Genomic DNA, 26,267 nt, shown 5'->3' with positions numbered 1-26,267 from the left:
CGTTATCTACAGTTGTTTTAAACTTATTTATACTATCTTCCTCAAAAAATAAAAAATAAAAAATAAAAAAACTTATTTACTTATTTAATTTAAAATTTTAGATTGGTTTGAGAATAGATTATTTTTTATATTTTTTCTAAAATATGAAAAAAAAAAACTAATATATTTAGGATGATTTTTTTAATTTTTTTATAAAATAAAAAAAAAAAGAGCAAAAAATAGAAAGAAAAAAATCTTTACTTTTTAATATATTTGTTTAGCTTTTTAATATTTTTAGTAACTTTTTGATTTCTTAACTATTTTAGGAGTTGCTTTAATTTACATTTGCTAAAAACTTTAAAATAAATTATATATTTTTATAAAAATGTCTCTTAAATTTTCTAGGACTTTTGGATACACAATTCTGAAACAGGATTTTCGTGCAAATTTCCCTTTATTTTATTTTTCTATTTTTTTCTGTTATTTTATTTTGAGGAGATTTGTTTATGTGCATATCTATCTATCTAGCCTATTATATAAAATCTACACGAGTACACATATCACATTGATTTGATTTTCGAAAATACCCACAAGAGCAAATTGCATAAATAAGAAACAGTTATGTTATAAATTAAATAATAATTAAAAAAAACTCACTCCTATAATTTCAAATTATTTTAAAAATTTTAATATAATATGTGATATTTTTTAAATTTTTGGGGTGCGGCCCCCCCTAGATCCATCATTGCGTGTATATATATGCATGATGCTCGCATGCTCTCTCTCTCTCTCTCCCTCATTCTCTCATGTTTCTGATCCTCATATGCTCCAAATTTGAGATGTGATATGATAATGATAATGCTCCAAATTAGAGAATAAAGATGTGAGATGATAATGCTTTGTTTCTGCAAATGAAGTTACGGGTGTCTGATCCTCATTTGCTTCAAATTTGGAGTTCAATCTAGCAATTTGTTTAGTCTACAGTTTCCCAGAACTGCTCGGTGTTAGTTTTGTAAACCATTTGCAAGAATTAATGTCTTCAGTTCTTTGAACCTCTCTCTCTCTCTCTCTCAAAGAAAATTAAGAATAACAAAATAAAATAAAGAAGTATCTACTAAGATATATTTGTATGTACATATAAGGACGTGGTGAACAAAGTATGACGAGTGACAGTCTGTTCAATTCTATTACTGTAAAAGCTCTATGGACTTTGCTTAAGAAACAACAATACTATATACCCAGAAAAATTACATTACTACGCTAAAGAAAAGTTGGTAAAATTTGTTAGTTTTACAAAACATTACCATGAAACACAAAAACTGTTAGCAGTCCAATTTTGCACTACTTAATTGGTGTATTGTTCGATCATCTTCTAAGTCCAACCCAACAGTTAATTGGTGATTGGAAAAACACTACATGAAATAAGCAGAGCAAAAATTGACTCTGCCAACCAAACATGTGTTATAGTCTCTGCCTAAGAAACTACTTATATCAATGCATACAATATGCGCACCTACTCAAAGACAAACACAAACTCAACAATTAAATATTAATTCCGAATATGGTTGGATATTCAAGATGATTTTAAAACAAAGGCCTAAATAATCATTTACAATAACAAATGCTCCAAGAACACCTAACCATCTTTGGCACTTAGAGGATGGCAACAGCTAAAATTCATCGACTTTATTTACCAGCAAATACCTTTTCAATGTACTGTGGTAAGAAATTTGTTCTGTTCCTTAGGTTCTCTTTGGATTATAAACCAATATCCCATGTACTAATTTATTCAAATGATGCGTTAGAAATAGACTTTTAACTCAAAATACATTGTAAAATGAATTCTATATCCCCATTAATATTCACACAAAAGTTTGCTAAGTATAGCCCAAGTAATTACCTAACTGACTTTTAATCATCATTGCATACAGATTTCATTTTTGATCTAATATTCTAAAGTCTGCTATGAAGGAAACCAAAGGGCATGTATGGTTTTGCTCACCAGCTAGCAATTAACACCCCCCCCCCCCCCCCTTCTTCAGTGAATCCCAAACTTTTCATAATCTTCCTCAAAAAATAAAAACTATTCATAATTATTATCTTCCACTGTTTTTATAATTTGATTACTTTGGCTTAACTACAAGGACAATATTGTGCAACTTGATTCTCTTTTCTTCTTCTTCTTCCTTCTTTCTTTTATTTTATTTTTTTATTTTTTTAATTCAAATATTAGGTATATTTTTTCTGGTGAATTAGTCTGAAATGCATGTGTTGTGATCTATCACAGGTTGACACGCGGTCTGAGAAGGAGAAAGCAATCGACGCTTGGCTTCCAATCACTTCTTCAAGGAATGCAAAATGGTGGTACTCAGCTTTCCACAATGTCACTGCCATGGTTGGAGCTGGAGTTCTCGGTCTCCCTTATGCCATGGCAGAGCTAGGATGGTATGCACGGCCCCTAAACAATTTGTTTTTATTCATTAATAATATAACTCAAATCCTTATTAGTTGAAAATGTATTACAATGGAAATTAATATATTTGTCAGTCAGTTTAAAGTTTATGGAGGATAACCATTGACTGGATACATATTTAACAAAGCACAATGTTATTGAAATGTTTATTTTTATACCTTTTCATTCTAATAAATTATTCTTTGAAGGGTTCCAAGTCTTTCTTTAGAACCTCTACATGTTTTAACCATGGGAATTTTCTTATCTAACAATTGAGGCATATGGCTTTTTATAAAATAACCATTTTCATTTACTTTTCAAGCAAACAAAATTGTAATTCTACATCTACAAGTAAGTGATGCTATATCTTTTGATTTTCAGGGGTCTTGGTGTTTCTGCACTCGTAATATCATGGGTTGTCACTTTATACACCTTATGGCAAATGGTTGAGATGCATGAGATAGTACCTGGAAAACGTTTCCACAGATACCATGAGCTGGGTCAGCATGCATTTGGTGAAAAGCTCGGTCTTTATATTGTGGTGCCCCAACTGCTTATTGTTGAAATCAGCGTGAACATACTCTATATGGTCACTGGAGGAAAGTCACTCAAGAAATTCCACGATGTGGTCTGCAAGGGCTGCTCAAATATCAAGCTGACCTACTTCATCATGATTTTTTCCTCTGTCCATTTCGTGCTCTCCCATCTTCCGAACTTCAACTCCATCTCTGGTGTGTCTTTGGCTGCAGCAGTCATGTCCTTGAGGTACAGCCCTTTCTTCTTCTATGCATTTTCTCATTATTGTTTGCTAGCGTGGAAACTTGAAAGTTATGTCTAAAAAAAAAAAGCACGAAAATAAATCAGAAGACAAAAATACAAGAATCAATATAGTTCAAACACTAGTAGTTGCCACATTGACTGGCTAAGAAAGATGGACTGTTCTAAGAATGTAATGTGTTGGGTCCAACACGATACAACACTTGTCGGACACTTCCAATACTTGGACATACATAAAACATATAACAAGTTTGAATAATTTAACTTGGAATCCAGTGATAAAACAAAACAATTTAAATTTATACCTCTTCTCCTTCTTTAGACTTCAAAAATTATTATATTTGACTAAGATGTTCATATAATAATTATCTATCCTTATATATGATATTTAATAAATATATAAAATTATATATTTTGCATGTATTCCTCACGTGTCATATCTTACATTTTGTAAAAATTCATGTGTCGTGTCTGTGTCATGGATGTTCTTCTTAGTTGATTGAACAAGATTAGTAGGCAGAGAAATGCTGCAATACAGGAGGAAAACCCTCATTCTCAATAGTTCAATGTTTAATATTGAATGGCAAGGACTAGCATGTTTGAGCTTTAATGTTGTCTGTCCTACAGTTACTCTACCATCGCTTGGGCTGCTTCTCTGCACAAGGGTGTGCAACCGCATGTCGAATATGGATACAAAGCTAAGACAACAGTAGGAACAGTTTTTAACTTCTTCAGTGCCTTGGGTGAAGTGGCTTTTGCCTATGCGGGTCACAATGTGGTCTTGGAGATTCAAGCGACAATCCCTTCTACACCTGAGAAGCCTTCCAAGGGCCCTATGTGGAGGGGAGTGATAGTTGCCTACATAGTTGTGGCCTTGTGCTACTTCCCCGTCTCTTTAATTGGATATCGGGTATTTGGGAACAAAGTTGATGACGACATCCTCATCACATTAGAGAAACCTGCTTGGCTCATTGCCATGGCTAATTTGTTTGTCGTTATTCATGTTATTGGAAGTTATCAGGTGCAAGCTAAAACTTTATTTGATTAAGTTGTTTCAAACGATTCATCATATTGATCAGTTCCGATGATGTTTCTCTTTCTAATTTTTTGTTATTTTCTGTTGTTTTAGATTTATGCAATGCCAGTGTTTGACATGATAGAAACCGCTCTCGTAAAAAAATTGCATTTCAAGCCAACCATGATGCTTCGCTTTATTACACGAAATATATATGTTGGTAAGTGAATTGTACTCTTTATTCAATTACTGCATTATATGAATAAATTTGTGATTTTCTCGAAGTTGAAGTTACATTTCTCTGATCTGAAGTTAATGTAATTTTTTTTTCTTGCAGCATTGACAATGTTTGTTGCCATTACCTTCCCTTTCTTTAGTGGTCTTCTAGGATTCTTTGGAGGATTTGCATTTGCCCCAACAACATACTTTGTAAGCAACTATCTGACTCTTTGTTATTGAATTGACCTTGTTCAGTGCAGTTTGAGGGATGCTTATAGCTTCTTTTTTTTTAATTTTATTTTAGGAATATGTGCCAAAATAAAAAAATAAAGCAAGTTATAAAAAGGGTGTCATTTAGGCAGTTGACCAAATGGTGTTTCTTTCTTATTTTGCTTTTTTTTTTTTTTTTGATTGGCACCAGGGTATTCGGATCAAAACCCGACTAATCCCCAGGAGTGCACAAGCCCTCGGCAAAGATTTTTCCTCAAGTGCATCACGGTTAATTCAAGTGTTTTCCTCTAGTTCGATGGCCTCAAGGAATTGTTAGCACCTAAGAGATTTCAATCCTGAACCTTCGAGAGAGCACACCCCCAAGACCCAAGGCCTTGCCACCAAGCCAACCCCTTGGGGTTCAAATGGTGTTTCTATAATTTTTTAAAGCTTAAGCTGAAGGAGGGAGATAATAACTTTCTTTTTTGTTCCTTTTTTTACGTGCGATATCTTTAACTTGTGTTTAGATAATCAGTTTTTTTTTTTCTTTCTTTTAAATAAGAATAATATTATTAAAGAAGCATCAAGATGATGCAAAGAACCCAATAACTACAATTAATGAACAAATAAAGACTCAATAATTGTCAGCTTTTAACTTGGCAAACTGCATCAAACCGGGTTTAGTATGGTTTATACAGCAAAGATGATATAATTGTTTAAATATACTGTAATTGTTTTTCTTTCTGCAGCCGCCTTGCGTCATGTGGCTTGCCAGCAAGAAACCAGAGAAGTTTAGCTTGTCTTGGCTTATTAACTGGGTATGACTCTGACTTAAAACTATGCATTGATTTCATTCTTTACCTTACGCTTGGAAGTTTAAAGCTAAATTAATTTTGATTTGGCTTCATCAATTTTCAGATATGCATTATACTGGGTGTTCTTTTGATGATTGTGTCACCTATTGGAGGGCTAAGGCAAATTATAATTCAAGCAATGACCTATCATTTCTACTCTTAAGTCTTAATCAAATCGTCCCACACCAAGAAGAACTGTCACAAATAGTGGAGAAACGAAAATCACAATGATACTTGCAATGGCCATGGAAAAATGGCAGCAACTCATGAAGTAACGAATGGGACCTCAAAAAGAAAATATTGCCCATGGAACCAATAGAAAGCTTCCTAGAGACCTTCATTATTTACACTTATCATTAAATGGTGTGCATATGTATGTCACTTGTTTGTTTTTTTCTCTAAAGCTTCATGTTATTTTTTTGAAGTTTACTATCAGTGGTGAGATAGAAGTAGATTCTATAATAAGGTTGTGCAACTTTGTATTGTGTATGTTGTTGCCACTTTTTCTTTCTTTTTTTTCCCTTCCAAAGTGCAATGTTGTGAGAATAAAATTCAATATTAAATGCTTTCATACATTTTTTTGCAGAAACTACACATCTCTTGCACAATCCTAATTATGTCTCCCCCTGTTGAGATATCAAGTTTTAATACCTATGGCCACATTAGTGTCTCAGGGAACTTTGGTTTCATAATAAAATTGTGTTACAGACGGGTCTTATCAAGTGGGAAACAAGTAAGGCAAAAAAAATTGTTCCTTACGAGAAAATGTGGCATGAAAAGAGTCAGATGATTATGCATACTGCTCTGTTTGGAATATCAATGATGTCAATCATGTGGTGTTCCAAGGACAACAAAGGTAATTGAAGTCCATGGTTGCCAATATGAGAAACAAAAATACAGAATCAAAGAAACAGGGAACGGAAATGTGAAACATGGTCCAAAAATAGCTAGGTGATTTAAGATAAAAGAATGAATTTAACATTTACAAAATAAACTATTAAGAACTTTAAAAATAGCAATATGAAGATTAGAATACTTTCATAATCAATTACATGACTATTCCCTAGAAAAGCACAAATCTTAAGTGGATACTTCACTATGAAATGACCAAATAGAGGAAATATAGGAAAACCAACCAGAATTGTAACTGGAGCTGCCTGAACTGATACATGTGTTGCTTTTACAGCCTATATCTTTTTCTTTCTCTACTGGACTTGGCTCGAAACAGGAGGCTCATTCACATCAATATCAATATTGTAAATCCATACAAATGTACATTATATAAGGCGATATATCAAATATGGATTGAGATGCAGTAAAGATGCCTGCAATTTTGGTAGCAACCAAATAGAATCGCTAATAACCTTTGCACAAAAATTGCATAGATAAATCACTAAGCCATGATCCGTTTAGTACCTGCAACAGATATGAATAGCGCATTAATTATGATAAACCATACTTGTTTAACAGAAGGCATTCATCTTCATTTTCACAAGGGAATATTGCATCAAAGGTAAAATACCTCTATTTCACAGGGTTTGGCTTTTGCTTGGTTCTTTCGTGTTTCTCGTAAATAGTCATCTAGAAGCTTCCGTAACATGAACAAGGTATTATCACTGAGATCATCAATATAAACTTCAATCTCATCCTCTCTAGCTTCCCATCCATTTGAAATCTGATCCCTCACAAATTCAAAAATATTGTCTGGCAACTCTCCCAGCAAAGCCTCAAAGTCTCTACTTAACTTATGTTTTTCCTCATATGTCATTATTCTCTTTGCATGGCCAGGCATAGCTTTATGTTGCGGTGATGTAAGTTTTCTTTTTTTAGATGGAGGCATTGGCTTAATAGTCCCCTTTTCTTCATGTACGTCTGATTTTTCTGGTAATGGCTGGGAATCCTTCGGAAGTTTATTCGCAATAACTTTCCATCTTGCTTCAAAAAATTTACTCAAAGTATCAGCAATGATGTGGAAATCATTTCCTGGTGGATTGTAGGTCATAGCATTAGAGAAAGTTAGTCTGACATCAGCCACAAATTCCAACGCACTTGAGTACTCACTTGAAGCAATCTTGCTCTTTATTGTCCCCAAATCCATTGGATGCTTTATAACAGTCAAATAATCAGGAATGTTCAACTTTACTACATCAACGGGAGTGTTAAAAACCCAACCATACTGATGTTGCATCAATTTTTTTAATAATGTCTTGCACTGTTCAATCGAAATTGCACTCAAAGTGCTTGATGCCCAACTTGCAGACACAAACCTTCCTGAAGTACCACGATTCCAGCCACGCCTCTTGCAGCCTTTCTTCCCTGGCCCAGAAGTCAACCCTTCCGATTTCTTGAAGTTCTCTGCTGAATACCCAATTAATAATGCTTCAGAGTGTTCAATCAAAATTGCATTCAAAGTGCTTGGTGCTGATGCCTGACTTGCAGACTCAAACCTTCCTGAAGTACCACTATCACCTGCAGGGTTTACTTTCTCTATCGAAGGCCCATTTTGTGTGTTGCTACAACTAAGAACATCACTTGATGACAATAGTGCAACAACATTTGTTCTTTGCATCTTCTCTCTTCTGGAGAATCTGCGAATCTGTTTAACTTCAGCTCTCAATCTTCTAGTTTTGGATTGTGAGGTGAGAAAAGAAAGGAACTGATTATAGTTTCTCACCTAGCTGAGAGAAGAAAAGAAATTATTGTGGCTTCTCCTCTTCTCATCTTCTTGTTTGGATGAACATTATTTAAAAGAGGATACATGTATCTTTTTATTTTATTTGTTTTGTATTTAGAGGGGTAATTTAGGTATTATAAATTTTTTATAAAGAGTAATTTTGGTTTCTCACTACTTTGGTGAGAAACAACTTAAATTTTGAGTGATTTATCTTTCTCACTATTTCTCTTCCTTTCTCACCATTTTTCACCTCATTAATTATCCAAACAAGTGATGAGAAACCTCATTCTCTCCATTTTCTTTCTTTTCTCACCAAACCTCTCCATCCAAACGGTAAATCCTTTCTCTTGGAAGGTGATACTTTTTAGAGACACCAAAACCATCGCATGTAGCAAAATTCAAATGGATGCATTTCCTCCTTGGACCACTTGAATCCTTCGAAGTATCTGTGTCAACATGCCCTGAGCTATCCGATTCTTAATCAGGGAGTTAAATCAATAAAATACCCTCCACGGTACCAATCCTTTGTTGACATCATCCACACGTAGCATGATTCTCAGACCGCTTATGTTCCCTTCTATCCAATATGTAACATAAATTGCTTACTTCTGCAAATTTTAATTGCGGGAAGTTAATTTCCTAGACCTGCACACTTTTTATACATCATAATAATATACATAAGAACATATACACATATTTTAATATTTAATTTAGAGTGCTACATTCGAACCCTATATTTCTGTTCCTTCTTTTCTTCTGTCTCCCCGTTTTTTAATAAGAAATCAGTAAAAATGATTCACATTCTCTAATGTATATATTCTTTTGCAACTAGAGTCATTAATACAGGTTCTGTTAACTTGATTAACTATTGTATATTCTTCAATAAGTTCAGTATTCATATTAAAGTAAAAATCCAACGAATCAAAAAAGTAGGTTTCAAGTACAAATGCAATTTCTGTTCAAAAAGAAGTACAAACGCAATTTATATCGAAGAGTGAAAAACAAAAAAGACATTATTGTGGTTTCTCATCTATATGAGAAAAGAAAAAAAGTGATTATGTTTTCTCGTTATCATGTTTGGATGAGTGAAATATTCTTCCATTGCATTTTAAGGGGCAATCTAGATATTATAAATATTTTACAACCAATCAACTTGTATCTTACCAAATCTCACCATTTTAGTGAGAAATGAAATAGGTTTGGTAAGAGATTTCTCTTTGGGCAAATTACATTTGTAGTCTTTCTATTTTGACCCTTGTGTCATTTTGGTTCCTATAATTTCAATTGGCTCAATTTTGACCTTGAATTTTAAGTTTGTCTCAATTAGTCCAATTTATCACAAATGTTAGCATTTTTTAATAGAAAATACATACATAAGTGGTATGTGTCATGTTTTAGAAGCAAAATTACAAACTTGGACTGCTTAGTAAGTTAATTTCAACCAATTTAGTTATTATTTCTATAATAAAATAAAATAAAAAAGAAGAAGAAGAAGGAAAAAAAAAAAACACTAACAATATTATTAATTGGACAAAATTAACACAAAATCTAAAATTAATGGTCAAAATTTAGTCAATTGAAAGTGTAGAGACAAAGTGTAGAGACAACAATGACACAAGGAGCAAACTGTAGGGACTTCTGGTGTAACTTGCCCTTTCTCTTTTCTCACCATTTCTCACTATTTACAAACCAAACATGAGAAAAGATTATCATTTCTCACGAAATCACCCCATTGAATGAATCAAATGAGTAGGTTTGAAGTACATACTCCAATTTATACTCACACATGGCCCTTATTAGAAACAAGAAATGCAGATAAAAACCAAACCTTGAAGTCTTGTCCCAAAGGTCATCCTGAGTTCCAAATAGCGAAATCATTCAGCAAAGCAGAATCTAGGACTCTTCTAGACATTGAATGAACGAAATTTCATATACAAAACCCAGAAACTATGACTCGTGTACCATGAACAAAACCCTAGATCAATTACTTCAACAAATTTAAAGCTCAAAGTTACCTTGAACAGCGACATTGTGATCCAAACCCTAAAAGGTAATAACATCGACTGATTCACAAAATCTGGATTTGCGAGCTGGAGCTCCGGAGGCGAAAGAGAAGAACTATTGAGGACAGAGATACAGAGAGAGAGAGAAAACAGAGAGAGAAGCGGGGTGTACTAGTGCTCCACTCCACCTATGGCTTTCTAGCAATCTGGATCGTTGATTTCCACGGCTTCGAATAATCTGACGGCTAGGGATACTGGGGACGTTTGCTATCAGATACAGATCCGATGGATGAGATGGGTTCCGACTTTCGAGTAATCTGAATCGTTGGGTTGGGTCCCACTCAAAAAGCGCGCAATTAGGGATTAAAAACCGGATCAGACCGTTCACAGTTCGCGCTAATTATCCGGTTTGATGAATCTTATAAATTGGGCACATTTTTTTTATTTTTTTTTAAAACCTAAATCCGATATCTTATCTGAATATTAATCCGACGAGAATTTCACCAGCGACGATCATCTTCTCCGGCGAACTTGTTCTCCTCCCAAACCTCGCTTTCATGGCGTTGGTGTAGTGAGAATTGACTGTAGTTGTTCGTGGCTTCAGAAGCTGTGTTATAACCAGTGAAAACCCTAATTTGTTCATCAGCCAAAGGTACTTCAAATTAAAAAAGCTTCTATTTTCAGATTGCTTGTCTTCTGTGCCAAAGATGTGTTTGTTAATCCTTCAACTTGCTCAATTGGAATAACTATTGTAATTTATGTTTTTTTTTAAAAAAAAAAATAATTTATCACAGTTAGGAGGCGAGGCTTGAGAGTGTCAATGACACATGCTTGCTATCTCACAGCTTTGAAGGCTTTGTGAGCACCCTTTCACTGAATATCTTGTTTAAATGCTCTCTTTACTCATTTTTTGGACACTTCACACTATTTGGACATTTAGAAGAGGAGAAAAGGAAAGAAATGATTGTGGTTTCTCTCCCATCTTGTTACCAAAATAAACTTTTATGTTTTTATTTCTTTTGTAGTTAGATGGGCAATGTTTGTAATAGACAAAATTAGTAATCTTTCAATTTCTTTTCTCTTTTATTTCTCCTCATTTATCTCCTGTGTACTAATCTAAACAAGTGATTAAGATTAAGAGAGATTGGTTTCTTTTCTTTTCTCTCCAAATCACTCAATCCAAACACGGTGTTAATGTGATGTGTGCTCTGTTTGGTTGCTGAGAAACAAAGGGGAATGAGCAGAAAAATAAAGCTTTATGTCAAATCCTTATGCTTTTGCATTTTCGAAGAAAGAATATCACCTCAGGTTCTTAGCTAAGCTAAATACTTCCGTTGCATTGGATTCAGACGACAAATGGTGAAATCATTTCCAACTGTTGAAAAAGTTTGTTGAAATAATTCATATCATTTCCCTTATTTTCCCTAAAAACTTGTCAGGATCCAAACAAACCACTTTGTGTGTGTTGTGTGGATTGTTAGCCAAATGATAGATTGTCATTGCTGAAGTCTGTCTCTCTGACTAATTGTTAGCTATGTTCAGAAATTTTGGGGCAGCAGGAACTCGACGGTCATTATTTAATTTGAAATTTCCATTCAAGTCTTCAATAAGGCAAATACACATGGAAAATAATCACAAAAGTGATTCAAGAGGTGCTTTAATTGTACTAGAAGGGTTAGATCGAAGTGGGAAGACTTTACAATCAAGAAAGCTGATTTCTTACTTGGAGGGACTCAGCTATTCAGTTGAATCATGGCGTTTTCCTGATAGAAATACTGGTGTTGGGCAAATGATTTCCTCTTATCTTGCTAACAAGTCAGAGTTGGATGATCACGCAATCCATCTACTCTTTAGTGCAAATCGTTGGGAAAAGAGGTTCGTTTTAATGTCTCATGCATTATGTTACGTTCTGCTTCTTCAAAGGTCTTGTGAGAACCTCAAGTTTAAACCTTATATTTGTGTTTAATGTTGCTTCTATTAGTAGTTTGTCATTCACATGAAGAATTTTTAAGTTCAATGCACATCAATCAAATTTGTGCTAGAATGGAAATTCCCTTTAATTTGAAGCCATCCCCATTTCATCTAGGAGCAGTATCAATGCCAAAACTAAAATACGATTGTTCAACTTAAGAATAAAGAGAGATTATTATACCCTAAATGGTTGTTAATTTTAAAATTACTCTCATACATAGAACAGTGCTTGTTTAAATTTTCAAGACAAGGGCTCAGCCAGACCCCTAATTTGACACACTAGTTTTTGAAATATTTCATTATTATGCTCTTTCTAGTATTATTTCCCGATTCAAATTTCATTTCACTGCATAAATTTCATTTTTGCAATGCTAAAAAAATAATGACTGGCCTCGTTTGGCAAGAGGCTATTTTAGCCAATTAGCCAAAAAGTTACTAAATTAGCCAAAAAGCCAACAACCCATACCAAAAAGTCAAAGATTCTCTTTTCTCTCTACTTTTTGCACATCTTTTCGTAATTAGCCAAAAAGTCATCCCAAACATACAAGTTTTTTTTACCTACTTTTTTAGCCAAATAGCCAAAAAGTTACTAAATTAGCTTGTTCCCAAACGAGGCCTGAATTTTCAGAACTTATCTTAATTTGAATATTGACTGGATTAGCTGTAGAATTTGTCTTCAATTGGTTTAGCACCCAGGTCCCAGCCCAAACTTTTCACAATTTCACATAGATTTTGAGAGTTTTATTGCCATCTTGAAGGTAAAATAGTCTTACTTTGATAACTTCACTTTCTTTAAAATAAAAAATAAAATAATCATTATTGCCTTTTCTTTTTCCATCAACAGACGCATCTATTTACAGAAAAAGTTGTTAGAATGTTGGATTTGTATTTCCTATGTGCCCTTTTCATGGGATTAGTCTGTGATTGATAATGATTTTGATTTGTGCACAAGCAAATGTTTGACATGTCAAGACTTATAAGTCATAACTGATCATCTGCGATATATTTGCAGATCCTTGATGGAGAATAAACTGAGAAGTGGAACCACTCTAATTGTAGATCGCTATTCATTTTCTGGGGTGGCTTTTTCATCTGCCAAAGGACTTGATATTGAATGGTGTAAGGTGAAGACATGCTTCAAACTATTTTTAAGTGGGAATTTTTTATTTCTTATTTCTTATTTTTTCTGGGTGCCATTTCTTCCCTTTTGGTAGTGAAAAATGAGTTGTTACACAGGCACCAGAGATGGGGTTGCTCGCTCCAGATTTGGTATTATATCTTGACATACCACCAGAGGTAATTTGTTTTATTATCGAGTTTGTTGTTGAAGTTAAGGTACCATGACATCAAAGATCACAACCATGTATTGAACCTTGCAGATTGAGTAGTTTTCCACTCTCTTTCTCAACAAGTCCTGCTTGTCTGATGGCTAATTTAGTCCTTGATGATAAATTTAACTTCCTTTGTCCTTGGTTGATGTTGTGTAAGGCACTTTAATTGGCTACATAGTTAGGGGACTCTTGGTCCAGTATGTGATGATCCTTGGTCAATTTATCACTCCTTCCTCATTCCATATGGTAAGATATAAGATTACTGTTGATTGAGCTGTTGAGGTCATCTATTTAAGACTGATTTTTGTGGTATCATATTATATAAATGAAGAGAGTCTATTTATTAGTTTCCTTTGTGTGTGCACATATGTGTCCACCAAGTAAAACAGCAGCCAGGGTAACTGAAAAGTCCTTTTGAAATTGCCAGAAAGCGGCTGAAAAAGGAGGCTATGGAGGGGAGAGATACGAGCAGCTTGAGTTTCAAAGAAAAGTTGCCCGCTCATATCAGATACTCCATGATGCCTCATGGAAGGTAACATATTTTTAATAGCTCTTTTATTGTTTTGTTTTCCAGTGCCAATGGAAATGGTCTGGTGGTGTTACTCTAACGAGACTATGTACACACTTCTTGTGATGTCATCCTTTGGGTCTCACCTCAGAGTTTATCACAACCTTCTAGCTTTAACATCAAGTCTTGCAGTATATTTTCAAAATGCTTTTTGGTTTTCATATGGAATGATAGTGAGATGGAGGAAAAGAAAAAATTGAAGGCATTAAATGTTAATACCGACAAAACTTGAACAGTGATCCATTTATCTTTATATCATTTTTTAGCATAACAAAAAAAAAAAAATGGTCTTTTGTTTTTAAAGTCAAGATTGGTGAATGTGTCTCGTTTTTTAAGGCTCTTTTTTTTGTGAATGTCTTGCAGACCATAGATGCCTGCCTCCCCATTGAAGATGTTGAGCAATAGTTGCAGGAGGTGGTACTGGATTGTGTGACGACATGCCAAAAGGGGAAACCCCTCTCACAGCTCTGGTCAAGTTGAGATTGATTCCCTAGAAAGGAATGGGATAACTTAAATGTTGGCAACTAGGATTATAAACAATAGTTCAGTCCGGTTTATTGTGAAGACAAATGTTTTTGATCCTCTCTGCCGTGTTTTTATAACCATATTTAGCTTTCTTGACACAACTTATAGATTGGTATATTTGTTCAGCGTATTTTTGTTTTTTATTCAATTTTGAGTCCTTTTTTATTTTTATTTTTTTATAGATCCGCTTAGATTAGATGATTTTAAATTTTTAACAAAATCAACTAAAAATGAAAATAAACCAAATTTTGAAGGAAAAAAAAAAAAAACCTTTAACAAGTGGCTTATTTTATTTTCAATGGCGCTAAAAGTAAAAAAAAATAACTGATACTTGAAAACAAAATATAAATTAACCTATAAATCATAGCCAAAAAAAAATTCCAAAATTTTTGAAGGTGGAACAATATTTAAGCAGGTTCTAGGAGCGATGATTTTTTTTAATAATTTTTATTTATTTATTTATTTTAATAAAAAAATCGTGCTTGGTAAAAAAAAATTGAAAAAAAATCTCTTTAGTTAGTGAAAAAGTTGAATATATCCTTAACTTTTTTTAAATAAAAACTAAGGTATCATAGATCTTGAATTGAAACTAAAATCAATATCCATTTATAAGCAAATAGATTTTTTTTTATTTAGTCAAACTGGTTTTTATTTTTTATTTTTTTAGAGATGGCCAGCATTACTGTTCAATAAGACTACACCAAGCTCTCTCAACTCTAGTTCCCCATACATAGACACGCCAACAAGAAACAAAAAGTTCTAACTCAATCTTATTTCCGCAACTACTATGAAAATTTTGCTTTCCTAATTTCTTATTTCCAATCAAACAATATTCCAAGCAGTCGAAAAGAAAAGCGGGAAAAATTTGAGCTTTCACCGATTACAAAATTACACCATACTGTCCCCAAGAGAAAGAATGTGGTACCGTTTCAAACAAGGCCAAGAGGACTTCGCTTGCACACACACAGCAACTCAATTCATGGACATTGTTCAAAGCTCCACTCTTATTTTCACCACCACCAACCACAACAATGATCAATCTGAAAATGATAGGATCAACCAAATACATACTGGAAGCTATCCAGGAAAATTCTGCATTCAACAACTATTCTAAACTAGTTCAAAATTCCAAAAGAACAACACATGTTTATACGAGTCGCTTATTTCTCCCTGAATTGAAAACTTAACTCTTTGGGTCACCCACATTACCAATGGACAAGTTGAACAAATTCTTCACAGCAGAAAAACATAATTGGCTTTATAAAATAATTATAATTATTGCCAATTCAAGTCCTCCCACAAGAGGATATATCTAGTTGACGACATCGAGCACCAACCTACGAGACTTGAGAACAGACCACCTCATGCGCCTGTAATAACCAGCTTGAAGAAATGCCAATGACAGTACAAATATCCAATTGAATCCCATCTGCATTAAGAGAAGTACACGCACGAGAAATTAACTACCTCCTAATGTAATGTCGTGTGATAATATTGAAGCCAACATACCAGTTTTCTGTCTTCCATTTCTGGTTCTGCAGCCCATGACAAAAATGTCACAACATCTTTTCCCATCTATACCAATATTAGAATATGAGCTTAACTGTCTCATATGATTTACGATAATAAGCACAACGATATAAAAGTACGAGAGAAACCAACCTGAGATTACGTTGCAGGGGTACCATCTTCATACTCAACAGCACCATCGATAAGCATTTTAGGCATAGCAATGGCTCCCCCAGGAAAGTAAGGATTATAATGCAACCCTTCTCGGATCTACAATACCATTACAACTTGGCTGATTATGGAAAGAAACGTTACCCAAATTTACAGAAAAAACAATTTCAAAATGTAAGCAACCTTGTGGTGGTTAACCCTATTGTGTATTATCCTAACTTTCACAATTAACAAAAAAAAAAAATACAACCACCCAAATATAAGTTAATCAGGAAATAAGTGAAACAGTATGAACACAGGCAATTCTTTTCACCAACAATCCTTGAAACACATGGGAGTGTTCTACCAAATAGAACAGATGGGGGGTGTATTATGCCTCTAATGAAAGCTTCTGCTTAAGCATACCTTTGAATCTGCTTATTCACCACGAAAGTCTACTTTTAATGCACCAAATCTAAAAAGTGAAATGCACCAACTACTAATGTCTAACAGAATATCAATGCAGACCCCAAAAAAATAAAAAAACACTACTTATAGATGGCGAAAGCTGCCATCCTATCATGATATAAATCTCTCAGGAACACAACAATGACATCCATCTGTAAGTGACATGAATTAATTTGCATAAATGACAGTATCAGCACTCCACATGATGCAGAAAAGGCTAAACTACCTACCACCCCCCAGACCTCAAACAATGAATAAGAATAATAAGAAGAAGCAGAGGACAAAGACAAAGACAAAGACAGTTCCCTACATGCAAAACTACGACCAGCACAAACCATTACAAATTTATGACCATTCTTTGGGTGCTGCTATTGCCACAGCAGCAGAGGCTACTAAGCCTTCAAGACAAAAGTTCTAAAATCTGGCCATAGTTGCATTCATCTTTTCCTATTACTTTTATTTGATTATTACCTTTTGGGTATCAATTCATTAACCAAAGTGATTATCATTATGGAGCATCTACATGATGGCAAACTATAAAATTCTCCAAATGTGAACATACAAAACCATCATTGATCATACTACAAGTTCAAGAAGAAAGTTGCAGAAGAGACTACAAATCAGAACGTACTGAAACACCAGCAGGAGGATCATGGTAACCAGTTAGAAGGGCAAATACATAGTTCTGACCATTATGACGAGCCTGAAACGCCAAATAGTAAGAAACTGTAGAGATAGATAAATAACAAAAAAAAACCTTGAAATTGTTAGAATTTACCACTCACCTACTACCTCCACTATCTTTCTCCACACCTACCACCTCCACTATACCACTCACCTACTACCTCCACTATTTTTCTCCACACCTACCACCTCCACTATCACACACTCCACTACCATCTTCTCCTCTATATATAGGAATTGTAATATACAGAAATTATCAATCTTGTAAGACATCAATTAATAATATTACATCTTTTTTAACATGGTATCAGAGCAAGGTTAAGAAGCTAGTAATTTTGCTTCACCGGCGGGCGGCAGTCTCGCCTTGGCCGCCCGCCGGACCTCAACACATACCTCCTCTCCAATCACCGCTCTTATTCATCATTTCAGACTCCAAATCTCGAAGAACCTCAAATGGAAAAGGAAGATCAGCTGTTTGATGAGTTGTTGCATTCAAGAAGTGTAGCTATGGAAAAGATAAGAGGAAATCGACAGCAGTTCATCCTTGTGGCATCTCTACTTGATCGTATACCCAACCTTGCTGGACTAGCACGAACATGTGAGGTGTTTAAAGCGGCTGGTTTAGCTGTTGCGGATGCAAATATAGTAAATGACAAGCAGTTCCAACTTATCAGTGTGACAGCTGACAAGTGGGTTCCCGTTGTGGAAGTCCCAGTAAGTAATCTGAAAGTTTTCTTACAGAAAAAGAAGAGAGAGGGTTTTTCTATCTTGGGTTTGGAGCAAACTGCAAACAGTATACCTCTTGACCAGTATATCTTCCCTAAAAAGACGGTCCTGGTTCTGGGCCGTGAGAAGGAGGGTATACCAGCGGAGATAATCCATATTCTGGATGCCTGTATTGAAATCCCTCAGTTGGGAGTTGTTAGGTCGCTCAATGTTCATGTCAGTGGTGCCATTGCTCTCTGGGAGTATACTCGACAGCAGAGATCCGTATAGTGCTTCTGTTCTTTCACAAGCCAGACAAATTGTTGAAAGAAAGATCCAACTCCACCAGACCATTCGAGCTCGAGCACAGAGACCCAGCAAGCTGGGATGGTATTTCGCCATAAAAATCATTCTTAGACAGATGCAAGAACTTCACAGTCCCGGCTCTTCCAGTCGGGTCTTGCCCATCGCGGCAGCCACCTCCGCCGACCTCGGCTCCGACGCCGCTGTCTCCTCCAACTTCCTCGCCTTTGCCTGCCAAACATGTGCCTTCTCGCTATACTGCGCCGCCCTCTGCGTTCCTTCGCACCGCCAGTTCGCACTCAAGTTCTCTTTCTAACAGCCGCCTCTCTGCCGAGGCTTCTCTCTTGCGGAAGAATAAAGAAGAAAAGTAAAAAAAAAAAAAAAAAAAAACCAAACAGGGGGGCCTTCTTCTCTCTCTAATAATCACCCACACACCACCCACGTTATTTCCCACATTTTTTTTATTTTACTATATCTATATATTAAACTAATGCCTCATAAAACCATTAGTTTAGCTCAGTGTTTGGATGGTGGGGGACACAGCATGCTTTTCCAGAATCAAAAAAAAAAATAAAAAAATAAATAAATAAATAAAAATAAACAAAAAGAGTGCCACACAACCCCTTTCTTTTCTTTTCTTTATTCTCCACTCACAAACACTTATCATTACCTTTTGCACCTCACCCGTTGCTCCACTTTCTTTTTTTTTCTTTTATGTTATTTATTTATTTATTTATTTATTTTATTAAAAAAAAAAAAAAAAAAAAAAAACCAAACAAACAAACACGGAGGAAGAAGACGAACTGCAAACTCATTTTATTCATATCGGGCCTCACCCCGATCATCATTTTACCCAAAAAAAAAAAAAAATATATATATATATATATATATATATACAAACAAAACAACCACACCCACAATGGGATTTTTTTCTTTTCCCTTCTCTATTCTACTGCAGGTCTCTTCTTCTTACTTTTATCTTGGGTGTCCCGTGCCAGTCCGGTCTCCGTGTTTCCTTGTCCACTGAGCACGTTCACTCCCCCATACTCCTCCACTGCAGCATATGGAGGACCTCCAAATCGGAACATCACGGTGGCCTTCCGCTTCAGCTCCTTGTTTTCTGCCCTTAGCACGCTTATCTCTGCTCGCGCATCCTTATACATGCGTTGGAGCAGAGCCAGCTGGGAATTTAAATGCTGCACCTCATTTGTCCTACTCTGCAGCCGGTTCGACAAATTTGTGACCGCCGTCATGGTTTCCACGCATGACTTCAGAGTATACTGATTAGCCTCAATATCAGTTTGCACCGCCATTTTTTGCTCCACCGACCGCATCGGAAAGTTCAATGGAGCAAAACCAGAGGTGTTTGGTTGCGGTTCACTGGCCACCGCACCAGTTATTTCTCTTGTGGGCTCGTTCAGTTCTGGAAAGAGCGTGAGCAGGTTCTGGGTAACTGGACGGGAAGAAGAGGCCATGTTTTTGAGTTGCTAAGTGTTTCAGAGAAGGGTTTAGACCACGGGTGTTTCAAGATTTGCAGAGACAAGCTCTCCGAGCGTTCAGAGGTTTCAGACTCGTATGCACAGCCTTCGCCTCAACCTTGTTTTTAAATAGCCAGGGCCAGCCACGCGCATCGCGCGCCTCTTGCCGCCCGACAAACTGGCACGCCTTTTCATGGCACATCTTTTGATAAAGTGGGCACGCCTTTTGATGGCACGCCTTTTGAAAAATTGAGCGCACCTTTTGAGGATGCGATTTTTTATGGGTCCGACAAGACTCTGTAAACTGTCCCGACATTGATTCCGGTTAGCTCCTTTATGGGTCCGACAAGACTCTGTAAACTGTCCCGACATTGATTCCGGTTAGCTCCTTTATGGGTCCGACAAGACTCTGTAAACTGTCCCGACATAGATTCCGGTTAGTTTCTACAAGGGTCCGACAAGACTCTGTAAACTGTCCCGGCATTGATTCCGGTTAGTTTCTACAAGGGTCCAGCAAGACTCCGTAAACTGTCACAACATTGTCTTCTACAACGGTCCGACATGACCCCATAAACTGTCTTCTACAACGGTCCGACACGACCCCATAAACTGTCTTCTACAAACGGTCCGACATGACCCCATAAACTGTCTTCTACAACGGTCCGACATGACCCCATAAACTGTCTTCTACAACGGTCCGACATGACCCCATAAACTGTCTTCTACAACGGTCCGACATGACCCCATAAACTGTCTTCTACAACGGTCCGACATGACCCCATAAACTGTCTTTTATTTTTATGTATTTTCTTGTTTTGCTCCTCTCTCCAAACTCAAGTTGGTTAGTTTCTATCATCCTTGAGTTTGCGGGGGGCTGTTAGAATTTACCACTCACCTACTACCTCCACTATCTTTCTCCACACCTACCACCTCCACTATACCACTCACCTACTACCTCCACTATTTTTCTCCACACCTACCACCTCCACTATCACACACTCCACTACCATCTTCTCCTCTATATATAGGAATTGTAATATACAGAAATTATCAATCTTGTAAGACATCAATTAATAATATTACATCTTTTTTAACAGAAATGAAGAAATTAAAAACAGAATAAAGGAATTTACTTTGGTGATAAGACTTAAATCTGGAGGATAGGCGCCTCCATTAGCAGACCTAGCAGCTTGTTCATTTGGATATGGCTGCGGAAAACGATCACTCAGTTTACCAGGGCGAGTAAACATTTCACCCTCATCATTAGGCCCATCAACGACCTCAATCTCAGCTGCCATAGCCTTTGTTTCCTCCTCAGTATATGCCACACCCACCAAGTCACGATATGAAATCAGGGACATTGAATGACAAGAAGCACAGACTTGCTGGTAAACTTGGTGACCACGACGGATCCAGTTTGTGTAAAATTGAACATATTAAGATTAGTGGAAGCATGAAACAGTAAAACAACTGCAAACAAGTGAATCAAAAAGCATTATGGCGTTCCAAAGGAAATGAATCTATTTAGAAGATATCATGTGTGAAACAATTCTTCAGCACCATGCTGCCGGCGGAATAGGAAGAAATATGTTTTGTAGTTAAAAAAGCTAAGAGAGGCGAATGGGATGAAAATATTTCATATTGATTTATCAAGAGAAGTGGTGATCTATGATTAAAATGGCTAGCTCTCAGATGCACAACTGAGAAGTGAAACAAGAAATTATCAAATTGGAAAATTAAGGCTTAAGCAGTTTCAATTCAAGGGTTGACCATAAATCAACCAAACTGCAACAAGTTGCAACAATAGGTGGAATGATTTAAAAAGCAGTCCACAGATGACCTACTTCATCAGGCTAAAGATGTATTCAACTGCAATAGAAAGCATCTGAAAAGCATGTCATAGGCTCAACAGATACTCACGAAGCATGGTCATATGAACTAAGAATGCCTTCGTGAGGCCAAGGATAGTTTGGACAAGGTAGACCATGTTCAGCCTCATCAGCAGCCGCTATCGTTGTGAAGCTCAAAAGCCCCGATACACCTGCTCCAAGAAGTGCAAATGCTCTCAGGGAATTCATTCCAGCAGATCCAGCTCCCTCTTGATCTTTCTTTGAAACAAGGGATGACAAAACTGGAGGGGCCTGACAGATGAACACCACAAATCAAAAGTTCAAATTGCAAGTATGAAGTGAAAAAAAATAAAACATAAATAAACAAATAAAATTAAATAAGCTAGTCCCGGACTCCCAACCCCGATATAACAACCACTTTTATCCAACACCACCCTTGCCCAACCAAGAATAACACTGATTTAACACCAACACTTTTCAAAGTCAGTTGCAACATGCATAGCCATTGGTTCAAAAAAATTTCCTTTCTTTAAGTTTTGTGTATATGTAATGGCAAACACATTAAAACAATACCAAATTCTTGGAAAAAGAACTGGAGAAGACCACAAAGAAAAACAATTATGAGAGTAAGATTCTAATTTCATATTATGTTCCACATAAATTAAGTTTATAAGACCAAAAATAAAATCGTACAACTGATAAATAGGGAATGCTTGTGCAAATATTAATATATTATGAGTGAATTACTTAAAAACCTCACCGCTTTAAAACAAGGAACTTCCCTAACGCTGTGTTTGGTTGGGAAACTTGGGAAGAGATTTGAAAAAGGAAAGGGAAAAAGGTAGGGTGAAATGTGAATAAAATATACTTACATTTTACCAAATTTCACACACATTTTCCCTTTCCCTTTTCAAATCTCTCCCCAAATCTCCCAACTAAACACACCATAAAGGTGCAACTTCCTGAATTGTGCCAATAATTTATTAGAAACTAAAAATAGAAGTATTTCCAAGCAGCTCATATTATGTCTTTCTATGACGAATTTTCAAGGACTTTTTGAAAGTTTAGAAAAAACAAAATAAACTTGAAGTGCATCTTATAGTTTAAAATATTCTATCTTCAGTTCAATTTGAACTTCATAATGACGAAATCCTTAACAAACATCTCTGTTTAACCACCTAGAAAGGGATATCTTCGCTCACAATGTTGATCAAGACAAGACATCAATAAATAACTTCCAGACTATGATCTCATTGAGTTGGAACCTCATCTTATTTCTAGCTTGAAACAAGGAAAAAACAGAGAAAATAAAAGGCATGAAACAATACAAGCTAACCATTCACACATGGCAGGTCATCATTATAGTAAAGAACCAAATGATATATGGCATGCATGTAGATGTAGTTCACTTCTGAAAGCTATTGTGCAACATTTTTATAAGGCTGTGCTTGTTTCAGTCTGAGAAATCTCCCAGAAACCATTTTTAGTTAGTCCCCCCCCCAAAAAAAAAAAACAAAAAAACAAAGGGTAAACGGTAAAGATTCATGTTCATGAACTTGTTAGATGATACTCATTGCAATTGGACAGACTAACAAATGCTTCAATCTCTTTCTAAGCAATTTGACCAAACACACAAAAAATAAAAAGGTTTTCATAGATAACCTTCCATTTGGTACCTTGAAAACAGTACACCCAAGACTGAACTCCTTAACTAAAACTTCACATATTTTGTCTCTAGTATTTGTTTCAGGAAAAGAATAAAAAAAAAGAAAAAAAAAAAAGAGGAAACAGCATATTTTGTGGAAGAATGATCCCACAAGATATGTTGTTAGGTTGCTGTTTCACTGAACATGGATTACAAAAGTCTGAGGGCTAATAATAAACACCAGCCCTCCGTACCACGGGGTACCCAATTGGTCTCTCATTCTTGATTTCAGCGGCTCAAGTGCCGTGGTTTTCTTGCCTAAAAAAGAAAACACATAGATACAAACCACAACCAAAAACACAGTAAATTGATGAAAACCAGTCTTCTTTGCAACAGAAAATGATGGCCCACCAAAAACAAATACTACGAAACATTTGAACCTCATATAGTATACACTTAATAGGAAAATGCAATGAAGTTCAAAAGCTACAAGATTGCACTAGTGAAATACAAATATGAAACACTGCAAATGAGGAATGAGATTCTCACACTGGACTGATATTGAAGTCTCCCCCTCAGTAACTGGCGGATAGCTCTACCAGCCATGTTAGTCAATCTGTTGATTTGTTCACCAAAAGAAACACAATTTTAATGAAAATAAACAAAAACTATGGATCTGGAAGAGCTCAACATTGACTTTATCAGAAGATTGGAGGCATCACTGAGAAGCATGGGAGATGAATCCATACGCCAAAAAAGGGCAAAGTAGTGACCAGATAATAAATTTTACCCCCAACCAATCAAACAAGACACTGCAAAAAAGGCTTGGTTCAGCGAAGTTTCATTGTATTTAATGGTATGTGGACAATTTTATGCATATCTCAAAGCAAAATCTCTACTTTTCAGCAGCAACTATCTCTTACAAACCACATATACAAAGCTAAGCCGCCAAAATTTGACAGCTCTGAAAGTCAGATGCCAAGAAAAATTTGCAAACAATGAGAAGTTGAGTCTTACAGTGTGTTTGGAATTGTGGGATTTGACAGAATTTGATGGCATTGGCATTTCAAAATGGAATTCAACATGTTTGGAATGAACGGAATCTAAAATGGGGAAGCGGGAAAGCAAAATAAAGGAGTCTTGAAATCCAATGAAATGGCTGAATTTAAAGGGAATTAGAATTATAAAATCTTATCTAATCCCATATACCCATAATACACTCTCTTCTTATAAGTTCCCTACTAGCTAATAAGGGCATGATCTTCAACAAACAAAAAAACTCCTTTCCAATTCCTGATCAAACCAAACAAAAGAATGGAATAGTTTCCTTCTAATTCCAATTAGTTCTAAACACAAACACATACACACACACACACACACAAAAGGAATTCCTTAGAAACGTTTTCTTTTCCTTTCCCATTTTGAAATCTACAATTCTAAAAAGATTTGGTCCCAAACACAATGTTAAGAGCCTAGAGGTAGAAAAAGAAGAAAGTTGGGAGGAAAGACTGACGAAATCATTGTTGGACAATCTTCACTGTATTTAAAAGATTTAATTCTATTGTGTACACAACAATAAATAGAATTTAAAGAAATAAAGAAAATGAGAGAATTTGTTTGATTACAAAAATCAAACTCGAAATAAAAATAAATAAATAAAAACAGATTTTATTTTGTTACAAAAACAAAATTAAAATATGATTTAAATAAATAAAAACAACACTGAAAATAAATTAAATAACTTACTTGATTTAATTTCTTCGAATTATTTTCTGATCAAGTCCAGTGTTTGACACTGTGTCCTTAAGACAGATTCGTCCTCTCCACGGTGCTTTCAGAATTTGGACGTCTATCTCCCAGGATGAAATGATCTTACTGCAAACAATAGCAGCACTACAAATTGTTTGCCTTACGAACACACTAAGTGTTTACACTCTTTCTTTCGGAAATAAAATGCAGCAAAATGAAGAATATAATTAGCAGAAGTGAAATACGAAATTTCTAAATGGAAAACATCAAATGAGGGTGGTCCTATTTATAGATGTGAAGGTGGCTCTTGGTTTTGAATTGAACAGGTATGTGGCTCTTGGTTTTGAATTGAACAGGTATGATACCTGTTGATTTTGAATTCAAACAGATAGCAAAACGGGAAGGGCTCTGTTTGGATGAGCAATAAATCCAAATCAGTTTAATTCTGTTTGAAAACGGGAAGGGCTCTGTTTGGATGAGCAATAAATCCAAATCAGTTTAATTCTGTTTGAAAACGGGAAGGGCTCTGTTTGGATGAGCAATAAATCCAAATCAGTTTAATTCTGTTTGAAAACGGGAAGGGTCCTGTTTGGATGAACAAAAAATCCAAACCAATTTAATTTGAATTCTAGATTTTATTTTAATAGAAAATAAAATTAAATTCAAATGTTTTTGGCCCAAAAAGATTAGAAGCCCAACCCAACCACACACCACGCACCCAAGCCCAAGCCCAGGCCCAGACCAACCCGCCCGGACGGACGGCGGCGGCGGCGCGCGTGTGTGGTGATTTTTGGGTCCAATGGGTCTAGCCCATTTTGCCCATAACCTCTCCCTCTAAAACACTTGGGTACCCCTTGGGGCACACCCCAAGTATCTCACCCTAAGCCTTATAAACCCTTTCAAAACTTCCCACCAAATCAATGTGGGACAAGCCAATTTACAACCTTAAGGAATTTCCACCAAAACTCCATTTCCATGGAGCACACTTTGGCTTCAATTTCCCATTCACTCGGTAATGGTTTTGAGCAACCAAATATACCACGTGAATCACAACGCAGCATAGAACGCGTTACCACTTTGACCCGAGTAAATCGACACCGGGGCCCACCTAAAAAATAGACCGAACTTAAGAAAAAATTCTGGTTTTA

General features: G+C 35.8%; 3 protein-coding genes, 1 long non-coding RNA gene and 2 pseudogenes across 18 annotated transcripts; 4 read left to right on the top strand and 2 right to left on the bottom strand.

The window, feature by feature from the left end:
* The first annotated feature begins 2,245 nt into the window (after nucleotides 1-2,245).
* On the top strand, nucleotides 2,246-4,689 carry LOC145793370 (lysine histidine transporter 1 pseudogene; annotated as a pseudogene). Its single transcript, XR_014333852.1, has 4 exons — nucleotides 2,246-2,424; nucleotides 2,813-3,196; nucleotides 3,830-4,443; nucleotides 4,561-4,689. The product of XR_014333852.1 is annotated as a lysine histidine transporter 1 pseudogene (transcript).
* LOC114276159 (transcription factor GTE8) lies at nucleotides 2,957-10,334 on the bottom strand. Of its 7 annotated transcripts, none has more exons than XR_014332496.1 (5): nucleotides 10,196-10,318; nucleotides 10,009-10,034; nucleotides 7,029-8,788; nucleotides 6,643-6,922; nucleotides 2,957-3,239 (listed from the first exon to the last, which is right to left on the bottom strand). XR_014332496.1 is itself a non-coding variant. In XM_082874041.1 (3 exons), the coding sequence occupies exons 2-3, from the start codon at nucleotides 8,073-8,075 to the stop codon at nucleotides 6,863-6,865; spliced, it is 1,107 nt and encodes a 368-aa protein (XP_082730167.1). In that variant the 5' UTR covers nucleotides 8,076-8,788; nucleotides 10,196-10,334; the 3' UTR covers nucleotides 6,502-6,862. The 7 variants fall into 7 exon arrangements, 2 of the variants coding, with proteins under 2 accessions (XP_082730167.1, XP_028073739.2); XR_014332494.1 differs by having other exon boundaries at nucleotides 7,029-8,832; nucleotides 10,196-10,316; XR_014332493.1 differs by lacking the exon at nucleotides 10,009-10,034 and having other exon boundaries at nucleotides 7,029-8,832; nucleotides 10,196-10,334.
* Nucleotides 4,932-6,076, top strand: LOC145792716 (uncharacterized). The gene is made up of 2 exons (XR_014332501.1): nucleotides 4,932-5,470; nucleotides 5,571-6,076. It is a non-coding gene; the product is annotated as an uncharacterized LOC145792716 (long non-coding RNA).
* On the top strand, nucleotides 10,305-14,726 carry LOC114309866 (thymidylate kinase). 7 transcript variants are annotated; one of them, XR_014332497.1, is made up of 8 exons: nucleotides 10,305-10,835; nucleotides 10,978-11,041; nucleotides 11,726-12,058; nucleotides 13,167-13,278; nucleotides 13,391-13,450; nucleotides 13,534-13,731; nucleotides 13,913-14,017; nucleotides 14,417-14,726. XR_014332497.1 is itself a non-coding variant. In XM_028255735.2 (7 exons), exons 2-7 carry the CDS (start codon nucleotides 11,004-11,006, stop codon nucleotides 14,456-14,458), a joined length of 690 nt encoding a protein of 229 aa, XP_028111536.1. In that variant the 5' UTR covers nucleotides 10,305-10,835; nucleotides 10,978-11,003; the 3' UTR covers nucleotides 14,459-14,726. The 7 variants fall into 7 exon arrangements, 2 of the variants coding, with proteins under 2 accessions (XP_028111536.1, XP_082730169.1); XR_014332499.1 differs by having other exon boundaries at nucleotides 13,369-13,450; nucleotides 14,417-14,449; XR_003645913.2 differs by having other exon boundaries at nucleotides 13,391-13,731.
* Nucleotides 14,727-15,348: 622 nt separating this feature from the next.
* On the bottom strand, nucleotides 15,349-24,870 carry LOC114309865 (cytochrome c1-2, heme protein, mitochondrial-like; annotated as a pseudogene). Its single transcript, XR_014332491.1, has 7 exons — nucleotides 23,920-24,870; nucleotides 21,796-22,016; nucleotides 21,009-21,288; nucleotides 17,337-17,408; nucleotides 16,241-16,357; nucleotides 16,088-16,153; nucleotides 15,349-16,007 (listed from the first exon to the last, which is right to left on the bottom strand). The product of XR_014332491.1 is annotated as a cytochrome c1-2, heme protein, mitochondrial-like (transcript).
* Nucleotides 17,464-19,181, top strand: LOC114271490 (uncharacterized). The gene has a single exon (XM_028213105.2). It carries the CDS (start codon nucleotides 17,843-17,845, stop codon nucleotides 18,383-18,385), a length of 543 nt encoding a protein of 180 aa, XP_028068906.2. The 5' UTR covers nucleotides 17,464-17,842; the 3' UTR covers nucleotides 18,386-19,181.
* Nucleotides 24,871-26,267: the final 1,397 nt, after the last annotated feature.

The sequence above is a fragment of the Camellia sinensis genome, chromosome 6 (assembly GCF_055761805.1).
Source record: "Camellia sinensis isolate YWXY chromosome 6, ASM5576180v1, whole genome shotgun sequence".
Classification (NCBI taxonomy): domain Eukaryota; kingdom Viridiplantae; phylum Streptophyta; class Magnoliopsida; order Ericales; family Theaceae; genus Camellia; species Camellia sinensis.
Note: the sequence above shows the minus strand (reverse complement) of the source record. Positions and strands in the feature narration are given on the sequence as shown.